Raw genomic sequence first — 19,029 nt, 5'->3', positions numbered from 1 at the left:
ACCCTGGTCGGCCGCGTGCAAGGCAAGCTCCCTACCCGCTGTACTATTCGTTCCAGCCCACCAAATAATCAAATCATAATCATAAATTGGGCTGCAGCAATAGCACAGCGAGCAAAGTGTTTGCCCTGCGGGCAGCCGACCCGGGTACAATTCCTCCGTCCCTCTTGGAGAGCCTGGCAAGCTACCCAGAGTATCCCGCCAGCACAGCAGAGCCTGGCAAGCTACCTGTGGCATATTCAATATGCCAAAAACAGTAACAAGTCTCAATGGAGACATTACTGGTGCCCGCTCTAGTAAATCAATGAACAACGGGAGGACAGCGCTACAATAATAAATTAAAGCGGTAGTAAAGTGGGTAGGGCGACTGCCTTGTATGTGTCCAGATCGGGGTTTTTAGGTTTTTGGGCCACACCTGGCAATGCTCAGTGCTGACTCCTGGCTTTGTGCTCAGGAATTAACTCCTGGTAGGCTCAGGGAATCATATGGGATGCCAAGAATTGAACCCACGTTGACCATATGCAAGGCAAGTGCCCTACCTACTGTATTATTTCTTCATCCCCAGGCTTGGTTTTAATTCTTCAGGAATTTTTACTTCAATTTGTTGGAGTATGGGTTTACCACGTACAAGGCAAGTGCCTTAATCCTTGAACTAACTCTGGGCCCTATATTCTGATTTGTGTGTTCATTCAATTAACATTTTTTGTTTCTCTGATTTGTGTGTGAGTTCTTTCCAAAGGGTCAAATAGACCTGTCTGTGGACCAGGGAACTGGAGTGATAGCACAGCAGTAAGGTGTTTGCCTTGCACGCGGCCGGCCCAGGTTCGATTCCTCTGTCCTGGGGCAGGGGCACCCCGAGATTTCTCCCAACACTTCATTCACAGCCCCAGTCACTCTTCCCTTCTGGAATGTGGGTTCTGAGTCGGCCTATCCTTGAGTTCAGCACAAAACTCTGCGATCCCGGGGGCTTTGCAGAATGAAGCAAAGGGATTAGTCTTCCCATCTTGGGATTTCCTTACTGCCTGGTTGTCTGTAATGGAAGTCTCTGGAAAGAAGGTCTTTGGGTGCTGACTGTACAGTCTAAGTAGAAAGTCACATCTTGCTGGGGGCATTTTTACTGAGTTTGGCTAGACTGAGCTCTCCTGACCTCATGCCATCTCCAGGCTCTGCTAGATTCCTGTGCCCTCACCTGACTCCTCACTCCAGCCTAGAGACCTCTCTAGGAATAGGAAATAACGACAAAAGTCCCTTTTCCTGCCATTGCTCCCTGAGCTCGCCAGCTGCCTCCTTGCTCAGACCCAGCTCTGGCCTTACCCACATCTGACAGCTCACAGGAAATGGTAGAAGGAACTGGGCTGTGTGTCTGTTTCCAGCTTTGCTGCCTGACTGCAGCTTTGCTGCCTGACTGCAGTCTCTGAGAAAGGTCACTTCCCTGAGCCTCAGTTTACCCATCTGGAAAACATGGCTGATGTTTTCATGCCCGCCACCCTAGTCTTTACGCTTTCCAAACACAAAACGGTTACAATCATCGACTTTCTCAATAAATGTTTATTGCACATGTACCATGACATACAGATTACCCTAACGTTTCAGTCTGCACAGTAACTCTCTCCTTTGAGGTAGACATTATCAAATCTCGTCTTACAGATGAGGTACAGAAGCTCACGGAGGGCGCTTTCTAGCCGAGCGGCCTCTGTGTGAGATCTGCGTGCCCTGGGCCCTCTCCCACTCTCCTCACTGCCTGGGCCGGGATGGTGCCCGTTACCAGGGCTTTACCTTTACCTGGGGCCCCTCCAGGCTTAAGTGCCCCTCAGCAGCTCCCTCTTCTGTAAAGAATCAGCAAGAGGGGACTTTCTGAGATGATGGAAAGATCTCGTCTGTACCTGCTGCTGAGAGAACATGGGAGACCAGCACCCCCATTCTCTCCATCTGTTTTTGAAAGTTGTGGGGAACGAGGGCCAAGCCTAATCTTTTGTTTTGGGGCCACACCCTGGGATGCCCAGGGTTTACTCCTGGCTCTGCACTCAGGAATTACTCCTGGTGGTGCTCAGAGGACCATACTTGGTGCTCAGAGGACCATACTTGAAGGACAAACCAAATCTTTTGTTTTGTCACGTTTGGGGTCACACCCAGCGATGCCCAGGGATTACTCCTGGCGGTGCTCAGGGGACATACGGGATGCCGAGGATAGAACCCTAGTCAGCGGCATCCAAGGTAAATGCCCTACCTTACCCCCTGTACTATCACTCTGGTCCCCAAGCCTAATCTTTTTCCATCTTTACAGGCACTTTTCTTTTTACAAGTCTGAAAACTTGAGGGATCCCTGCGGGAAGCCCAACGGATGAGTTACAGTTCCCAAGTCCTGGACGAGGTGCCCACCTCCGGCCCAGCCCGGCCACCACGCGGCTCACCCACACTCCTCGAAGATGTCGGGGTAGTGGCGGAACAGCACGGGCGGGTCCTGGTCGCCCCGCACCGGGGCCCCGGGCACGGCCCGGATGCCCGGCCGCCGACCGCGGCGGCCCCCGGAGCAGGAGCGGTGGATCCACTGGTGGGCCTCCACGGCGAACTTCCTCTTGAAGCGCATGCCGCACTCGGGGCAGGGGAAGGGCCGCTCACCCGAGTGCATGCGCCGGTGGCTGACCAGCAGCGACGGGTAGGTGAAGCGGCGGCCGCAGTCGGCACACACGTGGCGCCTCTGAGCGTCCCCCGGCCCCGGCAGGGCGTTGGCGCCCTGGTCCCAGGTCGCTCTCCGCGGTGCTTGGGAGCTGGTGCGGGTCTTGCTGATGGTCGAGGCAGCGCTGCGTTTCATCGTTTCTTCCAGCGGTTCCTTCCCAGGGATTCTTCTGGATCCTTTGGCTCCGGATGCTTCCTCGGGTTCCACTTCCTTCTTGTTTGCTGTTTCTCCTGGGAAACAGGAATTTCCTTACATTTTAAACACATTTGCTTATCCGGTTGGGGGTTAGAGTTTCTACGTGAAACTACCCAGTGACTCACACAGACCGTGGATGGTAAACAGGGTTGGGTTCAAGTGTCTTTAGAGAGACTTCTGGGGCCTGGTTTGCATTGTCCAATGAGAATCATAATGGCTTCTCACGATTGCAAGTATTTGAAGAGTATAAGCACATCGAGTACTCAAGAAGTGCTAAACAAGCAATAGCTATCATTGTGGGTTCCCGCCTCCCCCCGTTTGTTTTTTTTTTTGCTTTTTGGGTCACACCCTGCGATGCACAGGGGTTACTCCTGGCTCATGCACTCAGGAATTACTCCTGGCAGTGCTCAGGGGACCATATGGGAAGCTGGGAATTGAACCTGGATGGGCTGCATGCAAGGCAAATGCCCTACCCGCTGTGTTATCACTCCAGACCCCCGCCTCCCCTTCTTTTTTTAAAGATAAGACTTTTACAGGTGAGGAGTCACACACGTTCAGAGCTCAGGATGTTCCAGATCATTCTGCCAGGGGCTGGAGAGGAGATGCCCTTGGTGTGGATGACTGGGCATCTTCTCTGCCTTGCCTGACGAATGTGACAGGCCACCTGAAGAATGTGACAGGCCACCTGAAGTCGCTTCCATTCTTGGGGGACATTTGGTGCCCTGCAACCTGGCTTTTTGGACCTGGGCTCCTAATTCTCCTGCTTCGGTCTCAACATGATCTGATCCCCATTCCGGAAAACCTCAACTGGTCAGCCTTCCAGCAGGTGGTAGGGGCCGGCTCTGGGTTCCCTCCTGGAGGCTGGCAGTGGCCATCGGAAAGAAAACAGCACCAGACCCGAAACCCTGGGGTGCCCACGGCTGCGGGGACACTGGGCCAATCCCTCACCTCTCCGAGCTCCTCCCAGGCTCTCCCCCTCCTCAGGATCCTGGGCGGCGGGGCTCCAAGCCTCATTCTCCTGTTCCATCCAAGAGATGAGGGCTGGTTTGGGGCCTGGGAATCCTGGGAGAGAACAGGGGTCATAGTCTGGCCCGAAAGGTGGCATCGCCCTGTGAGGACGAGGGCACCTCCTCAGGACTTAAGCCCAACGTCCTGAGGGTCTGCAGTGCTCCTGCGTGGGGGAAGCAGATGCCAGGCGGGAGCCCTGGGAGCGGAGGGGACTGGTGCTGCTGGTGGCACAGTGCAGGAGCCTTCTAGAACTTCCCCTGTGAACCCCAGTGGACGAGGAGGGGGCTCTGACCCGGCCTCACCGAGCGCGCCCAGGTGGCCGTAGGTCTCCCGCATCACGTCCCGGTACAGGGCCCTCTGCGCGGGCCGCAGGCACCCCCACTCCTCGGGGGAGAAGTACACGGCCACGTCCGCGAACCTGAGGGCCACGGGCTTGTGGCAACCAGGCCCGCTGTGCCCAGGTCTCGGCGCCAGGAGCAGGGCTGGGGGCGGCGCCATGGGGCCTCCCAGCCCCGCGAAACAACGGCGGGGCCCCGCGCCCAGCCTCAGCTTTCAGAGTCCCCGCAAAGGGGATCCCCTGCTCCGGCCCCGCCCAGCCCAGGCGCCCGAACGCCGCGCGGGGAGCCCCAGGGGCAGAGACTGGCTGCTGGGGACTCGGGGTTCCTGATGGGGATAAATAGCCCCTTCGGTGTTTATTCACTTCTGGGCCGCTTGGACGCAGACACCGGGTTAGAGGACCCGCCCCGATGGTGCCCTCAGAAAAGATGGAGCCATCCTGGCGTCAGTTGTCACGGGTGGCTCTTAAGGGCGCCGTTCCTTAGCATGATGCAACGGGACGTCTGTCTGGATTTCCTCACCGTTGGTCCACTTGTCCGTAAACATAATGGCCACTGCGGGTGGGTTTTTACCGGGGCTGGGGGTAGCGGGGACGGGGGAAAAGGACAGAGAGATGCGGGAGCCTCTTTGCCCTCAAAAAAGATGGAGGCAGCCGCGGCTTCCATTGCTCCTAACGGGCTCTTCTCGCGGAGGCCGCTGATTGGCTGAAAGCAGGAAGTGTAACGCGCAGGGCGGGTTTAGGGCTGCCCTGGACAGCAGCGCTGCCCGGCGGCAGCTGCGGGGCTCTAGACTCTGGAATGGGTCTGTCAGCAGCCCCGGGATCTGGGCCAGGGTCCGGCCCTTGCGGGGAGACGCACGCCCCCTGCCGAAACTCCGGGCACTGCCGAGATCGACCCAGGTGCTCATGAGCCACTCTTGCGGCGCTGACCTCGCTCCTGCACCTGCAGCTCAGCGCGCTCAGTCTCGGGACTGAAGCTTCGAGGGCAGGAGCGGGCTTGGTGAGGTTGCAACTGGAATTGGGGGTCTTTAAGATGCATTTTAGGGACCGACCCGGGTTCAGTCTCCCGCAGCCCATATAGTTCCCAGAGCCCCGCCAGAAATGATCCCTCAGCGCAGTTGGGTGTGGCCCCTAACCCCCCAAACAATAAAGTTACGTCTTTTTTTTTTTTTCTTTTTGGGTCACACCCAGCGACGCTCAGGGGTTACTCCTGGCTTTGCACTCAGGAATTGCTCCTGGCAGTGCTTGGGGGACCATATGGGATGCCGGGGATCGAACCCAGGTCGGCCGCGTGCAAGGCAAACGCCCTACCGCTGTGCTATCGCTCCGGCCCCCAAAGTTACATCTTAATGTTTCTGAATATAAGGATATTGTAAATGTATAATGGAAAAGGCAGCCATGTTCCCTGGAAGCGACTCGCTTGAACTCAATTATTTTGAATCATATTCAAAATGCATATATCTTAGTTCACCTAGTTTTGACAAAGGTATACACCCATATTAAGCATTGCCCCCAAACAAGATACAGGACACTGATGTCACTCTCAGTGTTCTCCTGTGCACCCTTCCCAGTCCACGCACACTTGAAAAGTTTTAGTCTTTAACTTGTTGTTATGGCGGATACACCCCCACAAGACGGGGAAGGTGGAGAATTAAACACATGTTTACCCCCATGAGCACTCTTTTTTTTTTTTTTTGCGTTGCACAGGGGTTACTCCTGACTCATGCACTCAGAAATTACTCCTGGCAGTGCTTGGGTATTGGATACTGGGACTTGAATCCTGGTAGGCCGTATGCAAGGCAAATGCCCTAACCTTTGTGCTCCAGCCCCCCATGAGCCCTCTTGAACCCTGCCCCACACACTTTTTAGTGACTGGAGAGATAGTGCAGCAGATAGGGATCTTGCCTTGCATGAGGCCAAGATGAATTCAATTCATGGCATCCCTTATGGTCCCTATGGGCATCCCATATGGTTCCCAAAGCACTGCCAGGAGTAATTCCCGAGTGCAGGGTCAGGAGCAACCCCTGAGCATCACCGGGTGTGACCCCCCAAAATAATTGTCATTTTAATCATTGTGGGACCAGTGGTGTTAGGGGCCACCAGGGCTGCATTGGGGGTACGTTGGCGGCTGTGCCGTGTGGGAGACTGAGCCTGGCCTTGTGAATGAGAGGCATGTGGCCTGGCCTGTTGATCAATCTCCTCCCACCTTGTTTTAGCCTCCTTTTTCAGGGGAAAGGGGACACACGTGACTCTACTCTGGGACTACTCCTGGCTCTGTGCTCAAGGGTCACCCCAAGCCATGCCCAGGGGATGGCAGCCAGGCTTTGGTGCAGAGTGTGTGTATGCACTCTGCCCTGGTGAGCTAGCTCCTTGGCCCAAGCTTTCTTCTTTTATTTGTTTTGGGGCCACACCAGCACTGCTTAGAGGCTCTTCCTGTCTCAGTAGTGACACTCAGGGAACCATATTCAGTGCGAGCGCTTGGACGAGGGCTGGCCATATGCAAAGCAAATGCCCTAACCCATGAACTATTTCTCTGACCCACAAGCTTTAATTAAAAAAACAAAACAAAACAACACTTCGAGTGCCGTTCTTTTGGGAGGGGGTTGGTTTAGGAGTCTGACCCAGCAGTGCTGAACTTTTACCTGGCTCTCCACTCAGGGATTAGAACTGGCGGGTCCGGGGGACTGTAACGGATGTTGGGAAATGGCAATGCTTGGCTGCATGCAAGACAAGTGCTTTGCTCGCTGTACTATTTGTCTGGTCCCTTTTTTTTTTCTTTTTGGGTCACACCCAGCAATGCTCAGGGGTTACTCAATTATTTTGAATCAATTATTTTGAATCATATTCAAAATGCATATATCTTAGTTCACCTAGTTTTGACAAAGGTATACACCCATATTAAGCATTGCCCCCAAACAAGATACAGGACACTGATGTCACTCTCAGTGTTCTCCTGTGCACCCTTCCCAGTCCATGCACACTTGAAAAGTTTTAGTCTTTAACTTGTTGTTATGGCGGATACACCCCCACAAGACGGGGAAGGTGGAGAATTAAACACATGTTTACCCCCATGAGCACTCTTTTTTTTTTTTTTTTGCTTTTTGGGTCGCACCCAGCGATGCACAGGGGTTACTCCTGGCTCATGCACTCAGGAATTACTCCTGGCAGTGCTCGGGGGACCATATGGGATGCTGGGAATCGAATCCGGCAAGGTAAATGCCCTACCCGCTGTGCTATCACTCCAGCCCCCATCTGGTCCCTTTTTTCTTGATATTTCTGATCCCAGGTGGCCGCCTGTAAGGCAAGTACCTTCCTTGCCTACTGCCTTGCCTGGGTCTCTCGGGCCCCAGAGTGCTGTTTTGATTCACCAATTTTAGACATTATTTCTGACTTTTTGATACTTGGAGGGAGCTCTTAGCTCCCTCTCCTGTCCTATTCCCCCAGCACATTGAATGCAGCAAATTAGGTAAATATTTTCTGCATGTGTTATAATTATATTTCATTTCTTATCAACCATTTGTTTTTCTTGAGTTTCTTGTTTCTGGGTCCCACTCAGTGGTGCTCAGAATTTACTGCTGACTCTGTGCCAAGGGATCACTCCTGGCAGGGCTCAGTTAGCCACATGGGGTATGAGGGATTGGTCCCAGGTTGGCTGTGTGCAAGGCAAGTGCCCTGCACTTGTATTCTTTCTGGTCCCGCTTTTCTTGACTTTTATTCCTGCTTTTTTTTTTCTTTTTAGGTCACACCCAGCGATGCTCAGGGGTTACTCCTGGGTCTGCACTCAGGAATTACTCCTGGCAGTGCTTGGGGAACCATATGGGATGCCAGGGATTAAACTTGGGTTGGCTGCGTGCAAGGCAAATACCCTGCCCGCTGTACTATCAATCTGGTCCCTCCCTGCATTATTATTTGCCCATTTTGCTTAAGTTATTCCAAATCTACTAAGTCTCAGCAGCAAGTCTCAAATCCCCATTTTCTCCTAGAAAAAGCTCTCTCTCTCTTTCCCTCTCTCCCTCCCTCCCTCCCTCCCTCCCTCCCTCCCTCTCTCTCTCTCTCTCTCTCTCTCTCTCTCTCTCTCTCTCTCTCTCTCTCTCTCTCTCTCTCTCTCTCTCTCTCACCCAGGGATGCTCAGCTCCTGGCAGTACTCAAAGGATGCCGGGAATTGAACCAGTGTCGGTCACATACAAGGCAAGCGCCTTACCTGCTGCACTCTCTCCAGCCTCCTTCCTTCCTGGAGTCACACTTGTTTTTAGGGGCCGCTTCTGGCTCTGTGCTCTGGGGTCACTCCAGGTGTTGCTGGAGATTGAACTAGGGTCAGCTCCACCCAAGAACCTTAACCCCAGAGCCAGAGCTGATGCCCCACAGAGGCTGCTGGAGGGCCCAGAGGCTGCCAGGCACCCCATGAGTTACATTTTAGGGGAGGAACCGAGAGCTGGGGCTGGGAGGCTGCTGTTACAGAAAGTGTAACAGCAATACCTGTTCGGGCTGGAGAGCTAGCACGGGGGGAAGGGTGCTTGCCTTGCATGTTGCCGATGAGTCTTCAGCACCCACCGCATATGGTCTCGGAGCCCTGCCCGAATGACCCCTGGACACACATGCCTGACTATGGTGCTCATCTGGGAGTCCTCATCAGCTTGCACTGAGGCTTACATTCCTTTAATTGGGGTGCTTGCACATGTGCTCGCCAGGGCCATCATTCTTTTTGTTTTGGGGCCGCACTCAGCGGTACTCAGGGTTTACATACTCTTGGCTCTGTGCTCAGGGACTGCTCTGGGCAGTGCTTAGGGGAACAGATATGATTTTGGGAATCAAACCAACATCAATCACATGAAGGCAAGCACCTTAATCCCTGTACCACCTCACCAGCCCACGGGGCGAGCACTCCTAATTGAGGCATACAGGTTATGGTGTGGTGTTCAACATGGGCTTGTTCAGTGCTCACACAAGTACTTGGAGGTCACACTTTCTAACTGTGGTGCTCACCAGGAGTCACACCTCTTTGGAGTGGTGTTTACACACACCTGGTTGCAGTGCACAAGAATCACTTGCATTTCCAGGGATCACAGACAGAGTCGAGTTGCCTGAATCATGCTCAGCCATGTGGGGCGCCAGTGGTTTGAACTCATAACCATGTGCTTGCAGGGCAGGTGCTTAAGTCACTGAATTCTTCAGACCCGCAGAATCCATTTTCGCCAAGACAGTAAGGTTCTTTTTCAAGGGGATGTAGCCTCGCCTCAAAAGACTCTAGGTTTGGAACTGGCTCTGGTCTGAGAATTTGTGGAAACCAGTGTTAAAGTCTTGCATTTTGCAAGATCATGTGAGATATCAAAGATATTTACTTTGAGATTTTGTAAAACTCGCATTAAACAGTACACAAAGTACTCAACATAGTACTGAACACATGTGGTAAATGTTTAAAGGAACTGATAAACTACTGGGACTGGAAAGATAGTAGTGACGTACCAGGTTTGATCCCCGGCATCCCATCTGGTCCCCTGAGTAATTCCTTAGCACAGAGCCAGGTCTAAGCCCTAAGCACCACTGGGTGTGGCCCCAAAACAACAACAAAAATGGTTATACTAAATCGCAATAGGCCAAAGAACAATGGGTTAGGTGGATGTAGCCAATGCTTCAAGAGATTTAAAATTTGGGACGGGACTAGGGATACACTAGTAGTAGAATGCATGCATTGCATATGCAAGGTCCTGGGTTTGATCCCTGGGATTGTAAATGGTCCCAGGCCCTAAGTACTACTGATCCACACCACTTTGTTTGGAGGGGTGGGGCAGCATTGCTCAGATGTTACACTGCCTCAGTGCTCAGAAATCACTCCTGGTGGGACTCAGGGAACAATGTGGTGCCAGGGATCAAACCCATTTCAGTTTTGTGCAAGGCAAGCACCCTGCCCACTGTATTATTGCCCCAGCCTATGGCCTCCCAACATTTCTTTTTTTTTTAAATAGGAGCTAGAAGCACTAAGGAGTAGTTTCCTAGTACTGCTGGACGTGGCCAAATTCCAACAATAAACCAACTCAGCAAAACGCCCACATTCTGGCGGTTAATAGGCAGGAGAGGGAGAGAAGTGTTCTGCATCAAGGCAGGACCCTGAAGCCATAAAACTAAGAGAGTGAATAATAAATAGAAGGGAGCGTCCCCGGGAGGGGCTGAAATCCCAGCCCCAGTGTAGTGGTGCACTATACCGTTCTGAGGTGGGACAGATGCAGATATTGGTCCTACTGGTGCTCACATGGGTCAATCTAGAATCAAGTAGAGAACAGAACGCTGTGTGCCCATGTGGCACCTTGTATTTTCTCAGCAAAGGAGAAGACAGTCATTCATTAGGGACAGACGTGCTACTGAAGAGTCAGGTAAGGTTGGAAGCTGAAGTTACCAAAGATAGTGCTGACTGGCCCCTCGTGGCAGCACTGTAGTTTATTTTTATGTTTGGTGCTGGAGACTGAACCCAGAGCTTCATACATGGAAGCACATGCCCGACCCAGCACTGGACATTTTTCCTTCAGAGTTCACACCCAGGCATGTAGGCAGATGGACAGTTTTAATAGTAACTCTAAACATGAAGCAGAAGGGGTATTCTCGTGGTGGCATTGCAGGCTGAACCAGGGTCTCATTCACGGAAGGCCTGTGCTGTATCCCCGAGCACTTTTATTGAAAGGAAACATGGTTTCACTGAATACCAGTGTGGTATTTCCTGGCCTGAGCAGCCAGCGTCGCAACTGCTCAGTGGACGCTGGTACAGAAGTGCCTGTGGGAATGAGAGAGGCTGTCTGCATCTCGCTGAAACCTGGGCCCTCATCAACAGCTTACAAGTTTTTCAATTACAATCCAGATCTAAAGATCATAAAATCCCTAGGTAAGAAAATACGGGCTTGAGTGGAGTGATAGTATAGCGGGTAGGGCATTTGCTTTGCACACAGCTGACCCAGGTTCAATCCCTGGCATCCCATATGGTCCCCTGAACACCACCAGGGGTAATTCCTGAGTGCAGAGTCAGAAATAGGACCTGAGAATCGCTGGATGTGACCAAAAATGCAAGAAAGAAATAAAATACAGGGGAGGGGGGAGGAGTGATAACGCAGCGGGTAGGGCATTTGCCTCGCATGCAGCCCACATGGTCCCCCAAGCCTGCCAGGAGTAATTCCTGAGTGGACAGTCAGGGGAAATCCCTGAACACACCTATTGTTCAAAAGCCAAAAAAAAAAAAAAAAAAAAAGAAAATAGATGGGTGGGGTTGGAGAGATAGTGTAACACTTTAGGGCACTTGCCTTCCATACAACCAACAGAGTTTCAGTCCCCAGCACCTGTATGGTCACCTGAGCTCCGTTTAGAGTGATCCCTGAGCACAGAGCCACAAGTAAGCCCTGAACATTGCTGGAATTGGACCATTGGAGGGGGAAAAAAAAAGATGGGTCAGCCTCATAATAAAAACAGGGGGAAAGGGGCTGGAGCAATAGCACAGCGGGCAGGGTATTTGCCTTGCAGGCGGCCAACCCAGGTTCATTCCCCGGCATCCCATATGGTCCCCAAGCACCACCAGGAGTAACCCCTGAGCATTGCTGGGTGTGACCCAAAAAGCAAGAAAAAAAAAGAAGGGGGTGGGAGGAAGCACCCAACCGGGAGAGCTGCAGGAATCCTAGTAGGTCTAGTAGGTGTCTGCTATGGACCCTGATCTGAGGACCTAGATTGCCATCAGATCTAGAAATTCCTGGGGCCAGAGCGATGGTACAGCGGATAGGGCTCTGGTCCTGCACATAGCCAACCCGGGTTTAACCCCCAGCATCCCATATGATCCCCAAGTCTTGGGGTGATCCCTGAGCTCAAAGCCAGGAAGAAGCAAGCACTGCACTGAAGGGTATGACCCCAAAACAAAAAGATATTTTTAAAAAAGAACTATAAAATTCCTACTCATTGGAGGAAGTAGATTGACATTTTAAAAAATTTCCTTTTTGGTTTTGGGGCCACAATGGCAGTGCTCAGGGACCACTCCTGGCTATGCTCTGGGAACCACATGCGGTGCTGGGGTGTGACTTGGGTCAACCGCTTTGGTCAAAAGTTTGCAAAGCAAGTGCCCTATCAGCTGTACTATATCTCTGGTCTAGATTGACAGATAAATTTTTTGTTTGTTTGGGGGCCATAAACGGCAGTGTTGGAGACCACACAGCGCCAAGGACTGGCTCCTGCATGCAAGTGTTTGGTCTTGGAGTCATCTCCCTGGCCCCTAGAGTCACTTTTTCAGTTTGTTCTGGCCAAGCCCAGTGGTGCCTGCAGGTTGCTTCTGGTGCTGTTCAAAGGGACCTTTCAGAGGCAAGAGGATAGTACAGCAGGCAGGGCATTTCCCTTGCATGCGGCTGACCTGGGTTCGATCCCTGGCATCCCGTATGGTCCTCCAAGCATTGCCAGGAATAATTCCTGAGTGCAGAGCAAGGAGTAAGCCCTGAGCATTGCCAGGTTGTGACCCAAAAAGAAGAAATAAAAGGGGGGGGGGACCATTCAGGCTGGGATTAACCCTGGGATTCCCAAAAGCATGCCCTCAGACCACTGATTGAGTTCTGGCCCTAGATTTACGATTTTTACAAAGAGTGATTCCATGAAACATGACTCATTCATCAGATATTTTAATGATGTCCCAACTGGTATGACCCCTGCCTGGGGTTGCTTGTTATCAAGGAGAAACGGTCACAACGCAACTTGCTAATACCAAAACAGGGGTCATTTCATAAACTATTTCCCAGTTTATTCCCTCTCTGGGGCTGAGATGGTGGAGAAGCTACAGACAGGACAATGACCCACTCCAGCTGTAGAGATCGGTCATGTCTGGTCTGAAAATTCCAAACTGCTGCCTTACCGAAGGCAAAGTGGTAGGGCCTTATCTGGGTTCCATGATTTTCTGAACACTTCCTCTGGGGGGCGCCACGGAGCCTAACAAAGACCAAGCCTCTCAGTTGCCGCTGACTCGGGAGGCACGCATGAAGAAGCGTGGGAGGCAGGTGTGAGCACAATCTGTGACTAACTTCCTCCCCTCCTTCAGTGCTATTGCCCGTTTTATGAAAAATACCGAGGACCCACAGAAAATGCTGCTTCTTCTGTGGGTAGAATCCTCTGAAGAGGATCAGGGAGACCTGTTCTTAATGATTTTCTGGCCCCTGGCTGCTGAAATGAACCCAAATCCACTACACAATGTGCAAGCCGGTCCCATTTTTATTTCATGCTCCTTAAAACTTCCCCCTTTGCCATTATACTTATGTCCCAGAGCCAACCTGATTCAAACATGGTTAAAAAAAAAAACAAAAACAGGGGGCTGGAGTGATAGCACAGCGAGTAGGGTGTTTGCCTTGCACGAGGCCGACCCAGGTTCAATTCCCAGCATCCCATATGGTCCCCTGAGCACTGCCAGGAGTAATTCCTGAATGCAGAGCCAGGAGTAACCCCTGTGCATCGCCAGGTGTGACCCAAAAAGCAAAAAAACCAAAAAAACAAAAGACAACCTGCAACCAATAAACCTGCATATAATGCCACCCCTTCCCCAGTTCTGCGTTGTTAAAAACACACTGGTGGGGTGGGGAGGCAGGGAGAGAGAGTGGGGTTGGGGGTTGTGGATGTGCACAGTAGTGGGAGTGCATCTCTGGATGAAAAAAGGACACTGAAAAACCCGAATCTACTTGGAAAAAAGCATGTGTAAGAATTCAAACCCTGGGGCTGGAGCGTTTGTGTAAGAATTTGTGTAATTCATGTGTAAGAATTCAAACGGGGGTAGGACGTTTGCCTTGCATGTGGCCAACCTGGGTTCGATTCCCAGCATCCCATACAGTCCCCCGAGCACCTCCATAAATAATTTCTGAGTGCAGAGCCAGGAGTAACCCCTGAGCGTCGCTGGGTGTGACCCAAAATGCAAAAAAAAAAAAAAATTCAAACCCTGTCTCTCAAGATGTGATTCACTAAATGCCGTGACTTGAGGTCGCTGTGATGGTGTTATCTGAAAGGCTTTCGTGTACTGAAGCATTACACGGGGAGAGAGGGGTCCTTCTCAGCCGCCCACTGCTGGGAGCTGCTGAGCACTGAAGCGGCCTGTCTGGTGAGGTAGAGCTCCCCGACGTGGGAGGTTTTAAAGCAAGGGCAGAAGACCGTTTGGCAGGGGAGGGCAGCAAAGGGAGGCGATGCTAAACCGAGTCTCTTTAAAACTGGTGTGGAAGGAGGAGCAGAGGAGGCGCCCAGGCAGGGGGCAGGAAATCCCAGTGCGTACCAACTGACCCCGGCAGGGAAGGGCCTCCCTGAGACGCCAGCCCCTGCGTTTTCGGTGACCTCGTGACAAGTACTGCCACCTGTCCTGACGGGGCTGTCCCACAGAGCCACGTAGTAAGGCGGGGCAGTGGGGGGGGGGGGCCTCGACTGCCCGTCTGTGTCGCAGCAGACCCAAGTTTGAGTGCTCACGCTGCCCTTTTCAACCCGGTCGCCGCTGCCTCTGGGGCCCATCTGGGGAAAAAGAAACGAGTTCAGCCTTTCCCGTCCTAATGGGCATTTCCCTTCTGGCCCGGCCCCACAATCGCCGGGCTGCAACCGGGGGCTCTGGGGTTACATTTGTGGACGGCCAGAGACCACCTCTGGCGGAAGCAGCGGCCGCACTGGCCGCAGGGGAAGGGCTTCTCCCCCGTGTGCAGCAGCTGGTGCTGAGCCAGGTGGCTCCACTGGGCGAAGCGCTTGGAGCACAGGTCGCAGGCGTAGGGCCGCTCCCCCGAGTGCACGCGCCGGTGGCTGGCCAGCAGGGACGGGTAGGCGAAGCGGCGGCCACAGTCCTCGCACGCGTGCAGCTTCTCCTCGGTGTGCGTGCTGCGGTGGATGGCCAGCGAGCCGCTGCGGCGGAAGGCGCGGCCGCAGTCCGGGCACGGGTAGGGCTTCTCCCCGGTGTGCAGGAGCTGGTGCTGGAGCAGCGTGCTGCGCTGCGAGAAGCGGGCCTCGCAGTGCTCGCAGGCGTAGGGCCGCTCCCCCGAGTGCACGCGCCGGTGGCTGACGAGGCGCGAGGACGAGGAGAAGCGCCGCTCGCAGTCCGGACACGGGTAGGGCTTCTCCCCCGTGTGGATGCGCTGGTGGATGACCAGGGCCGTGCGCTGGCGGAAGCGGCGGCTGCACTCCAGGCAGGTGTAGGGCTTCTCCCCGGTGTGCGTGCGCTGGTGGATGGCCAGCAGGGACGGGTAGGCGAAGCGCCGGCTGCAGCTGGGGCACTGGTGGGGCTTCTCCCCCGTGTGCGTGGTCCGGTGATTGGCCAGGGACCGGCTCCTCCGGAAGCAGCGGCCACAGTCGGGGCAGTGATAGGGCTTCTCGCCCGTGTGGATGACCTGGTGCTGGGAGAGGTTCTTGCGCTGGGAGAAACGTTTGCCGCACTGGTCGCAGACATAGGGGCACTCACCTGAGTGTGCCCGCCGGTGACTGACCAGCAGGGACGGGTAGGAAAATCGGCGACCACAGTCCGGGCATGGGTAAGGCTTTTTTAGATTCTGGGCACACTTGTGGCTCTCCAGAGCCGGGTGATCCGGGAAGGTGCAACCGCAATCTGGGCAGATGGGACCCCCAGATGTCTGCCTGGGGATCAGTCGGGGTTTGCTGGGCCTTCGCCCTCGCTTCCCCTTGCGGGGTGCCTCCTTAGCGGGGAGCTCTTCTCCATTCTTTCTGGCTCGGGTCTCTGTAGAAACAGTGAGAGATGAGTGTCACAAACATGGGGCTCCCTCTGGCCGATGACAGTGTAGGAGGAGACAAGACTCAGCCCTGTCCCCAGTGTTAGTGCTACAGCCACATGCGGAATGGGCCACAGTGACAGGCGCATCTACCCCAGCCTGGAGGAGTTGGGGGGCTGCAAACAGTGAAAGTCCAAAGTGGGAGGGAACCCGGGGCTAAGCTGGACTAAGTGCCAGGGTTGGTGCTGGAACACTGCCTGAAACTCAGCTTTATTCAACGCTGAATAATGTAAATTACAGTGTCTTAATAAAAAAAAAGATAAACAAAAGGAACACACAAAAATAAAAGAGGAAAACAACCAAAAGCTCAGGGCCAAGGGACAGTGCAGTGGTTGGACTTGGTTCAGTCCTGGCGCCACATCATAGGGTACAGCCCTGCGAACCCTGAAGCACCCTGGGTGGCCTGGAAATCCCCAGCAGTAAAATAATCCAAGCAGCCTAGCACCCAGGGGACCCTGCATCAAACTGTCAATGCTCTGGCTGAGAATTGCTGGTTGGGCCCCCAAATCTCTGGAAGGCCCCCTCAAAAGTGAAGTTCTGATCAGGTATGTAGCTCTAGAGCAGAGTGCTTGCCTTACAGGTGTGAGGCTCTGGATACAATCCCTGACACCACAGAAGAGAAAAAAACAACAGTACAATATGAATAATGAATGCTAGAGATAATGAAAAATAATAAATGGCCAAGGAGATAGCACTAAGGGCTGAAGAACATGCTTTGTACGTAAAAGGCCTTCAGTAGAAGTTGGGGGTCTAGGGATGTGACCCGGTGGGCCACATGTCTCACCACCTCCAGCAAAGGCAGGTGTGATCTCTAGGAACATTTTCAAGAGATCTTAAGAAGGTAGTGTGTAAAGCAAGAGTGGAAACACCTAAATATGAGCTGACAGTCGAATTTTTTTATTGGCCAGAATTATTTGGAGACTTACTGAAACACAGTGCTGAGCCCTGCCATCCAGTGCTGAATTCAGGAGGTCAGCAGTGGACCCCAAGAAATTGTCTTTCTAACATTTTGCCAAATTGCTTTGAGGTTTACACTCAAAAGCACTGCTAAGGCCCTTGGACTCGCTTATCCATATCAGCCGGGGCTATTTTTTTAAAACACAAATTCCTAGACATCCATAATGCAGATCAATAGCTCTGGGATGGCTCCAGGAACCTGTTATCAAGGACCTCAAGTGACTGAATGTAACTGAACGCATCTGATAATCTGCCTTGGCAAGAACTAAAAGATGCTAAGAATTCAGCTGATTCGTAGGAAATTCTGGCCTTAGAGAACCTAGCAGAGCCATACGACACTCAACAAGGGGGCAAACTTTGCATGTGGGAGGCCTGGTACCCATGCCTAGCACAGTGTGGTTCTCCTGAGCACTTCAGGGAGCAAACCCCTCACCCCCAACACTAGGGCATGGGGCAAAAAAAAAAAAACAAAAAACCCAGAAACAAATGAATTTCACAGAAAAATCCCAGCCCAGGGGCCAGAGAGATGGTGCAGCAGTTAGAGCCTTGCATGCGGCCAACCAGCCAGCATTGACCCTGAGCATCGCCAGGCGTAATTTCCCAGCAGAGCTAGGGGTAACCCCTGGGCATTTCTGGGTTTGGCCAAAAAAGAAAAAAAAATCCAGCCCAGTTTCATCAGAGCTCTGCTTGATCCTGAAGCCACTGCTCAATTCAAGCTCGGAGAGTCAGGAGCTGGAAGAGTCAGGCTAGGGCACCCATGCCCTGCCCCCCCCCCCCACCCCCGTGAGATCTTGTGATTCCCCACGAGATCACGTGATCCGGGAGGTCCCTCCACTCCAAGGGCTGGGACCCGGATCCTGGGAAGGAGGCACCTACTTTAAACAGCCCAGAATCTTCCACAGAATAGAGCTGCGGTGCTGAATTTGCAGTGACAGGAGAACCCTGACGTGGTGTGCAAACTGACAAGGCTGCGCGCACCCCACCCCACCCCACTCAGCAGCGGGTCCCGAAGCCTTAAAGTGAACCTAGTGACTAAAGGCCCACGGAAGGGAGCCGGACCCCCTCGGGCCAGGTGGCCGCCCTGAGTCGCCGCGGTGGCACGCCCTCCGTGGGCATGTTTGCACTCACTTCTTTGGGCTGGCACCCCCTTTGGGCCCGCCTGCGGATCCTGGGCGGCCAGTTCCCAGTTATCGCTGTTCCGTTCCAGCCAGGAGATGAGCGCGGGTTTGGGGCCGGCGCAGCCTGGGGAAGGAGAGCCAGTGAGCGGTCCTGCACGCAGAGGGGCCAACCGTGTCCCCGAGGGCATCTCCTGCCCGTGCCCCCCCGATGCAGCCGGGCCGCAGGCCCCGCGCGGGCACTCTGGGCTCCCTCCCCGCCCCGCGCCCGGAGCGCCTCCCTCGGGGCCCGCGGCGGCGGACGGGCCGGGCCTCACCGAGCGCGCCCAGGTGGCCGTAGGTCTCCCGCATCACGTCCCGGTACAGGGCCCTCTGCGCGGGCCGCAGGCACCCCCACTCCTCGCGGGAGAAGTACACGGCCACGTCCGCGAACCTCACCGCCCTCGGCCTCCTTCCCCTTCTCCGGCCGGGTCCAGCCTCTCCTGGTCCCCGTGCGGACGGCGGAGCCGAAGGCGGCGCCATTCGCCCCGAGAAGGCAGCGCCACGGCCCCCGGGCGATGGCGACCCCCTCCCGGGACCGGCCGGTCCCCGCCGAACCGGGGCTGCGCTGCCCGGGGGGCCCGGAGGGAGTCGGCGTCGGCCGCCTGCGGGGCTAACGGAAACCTGCCGTTATTCAGGAAACTCCTGCTCCAACTTGGAAGCCAGACACCGGAAGATGCCTTCGGGGAAAATGGCGGCGCTACCTCTGCGCCGCCTTTGCCTGCAACACAGGCAGCTCCCAGCTATCGATTTTATTGACCGGAGCGCCATGCCGGCTTCCTAACCTCTTTGCCCTCAAGTGTGATGGCGCGGCGATTGGGCTTCACGCCCTTCGTTCCCCATTACGGGTGGTCATTGGGCGGCAGCCGAAGATCGAGCGTCCTGATTGGCTGTTGGCGAAAGCGGCCCTTTTGAACGAAGCCGACGGAAGCGTAAGGGCAGGAAGTTGGAACCTGGGTGTCG

At 54.0% G+C, this 19,029-nt stretch overlaps 1 protein-coding gene across 1 annotated transcript; it reads right to left on the bottom strand.

The window, feature by feature from the left end:
• Positions 1-1,533: 1,533 nt before the first annotated feature.
• Positions 1,534-18,865, bottom strand: LOC101545081 (zinc finger protein 689). Its single transcript, XM_012934345.2, has 7 exons — positions 18,345-18,865; positions 18,041-18,154; positions 14,744-15,903; positions 14,658-14,699; positions 4,180-4,426; positions 3,818-3,931; positions 1,534-2,904 (listed from the first exon to the last, which is right to left on the bottom strand). Exons 1-7 carry the CDS (start codon positions 18,547-18,549, stop codon positions 2,405-2,407), a joined length of 2,382 nt encoding a protein of 793 aa, XP_012789799.2. The 5' UTR covers positions 18,550-18,865; the 3' UTR covers positions 1,534-2,404.
• Between the last annotated feature and the right edge of the window lie 164 nt (positions 18,866-19,029).

This window comes from Sorex araneus, chromosome 4 (genome assembly GCF_027595985.1).
Source record: "Sorex araneus isolate mSorAra2 chromosome 4, mSorAra2.pri, whole genome shotgun sequence".
Classification (NCBI taxonomy): Eukaryota; Metazoa; Chordata; class Mammalia; order Eulipotyphla; family Soricidae; genus Sorex; species Sorex araneus.
This window is presented reverse-complemented; position numbering and strand designations above follow the sequence as displayed.

Bases quoted from the DNA above. Each gene is read 5' to 3' on its own strand.
- LOC101545081 (XM_012934345.2), bottom strand. From the start codon at position 18,549: ATGGCGCCGCCTTCGGCTCCGCCGTCCGCACGGGGACCAGGAGAGGCT. The intron at 15,904-18,040 runs GTGAGTGCAAAC...CTGTTTCTACAG, and splicing joins GGGGGTGCCAGCCCAAAGAA to AGACCCGAGCCAGAAAGAAT. The intron at 4,427-14,657 runs GTGAGCACTCAA...GGACTCTGAAAG, and splicing joins ACCGGGTTGAAAAGGGCAGC to CTGAGGCTGGGCGCGGGGCC.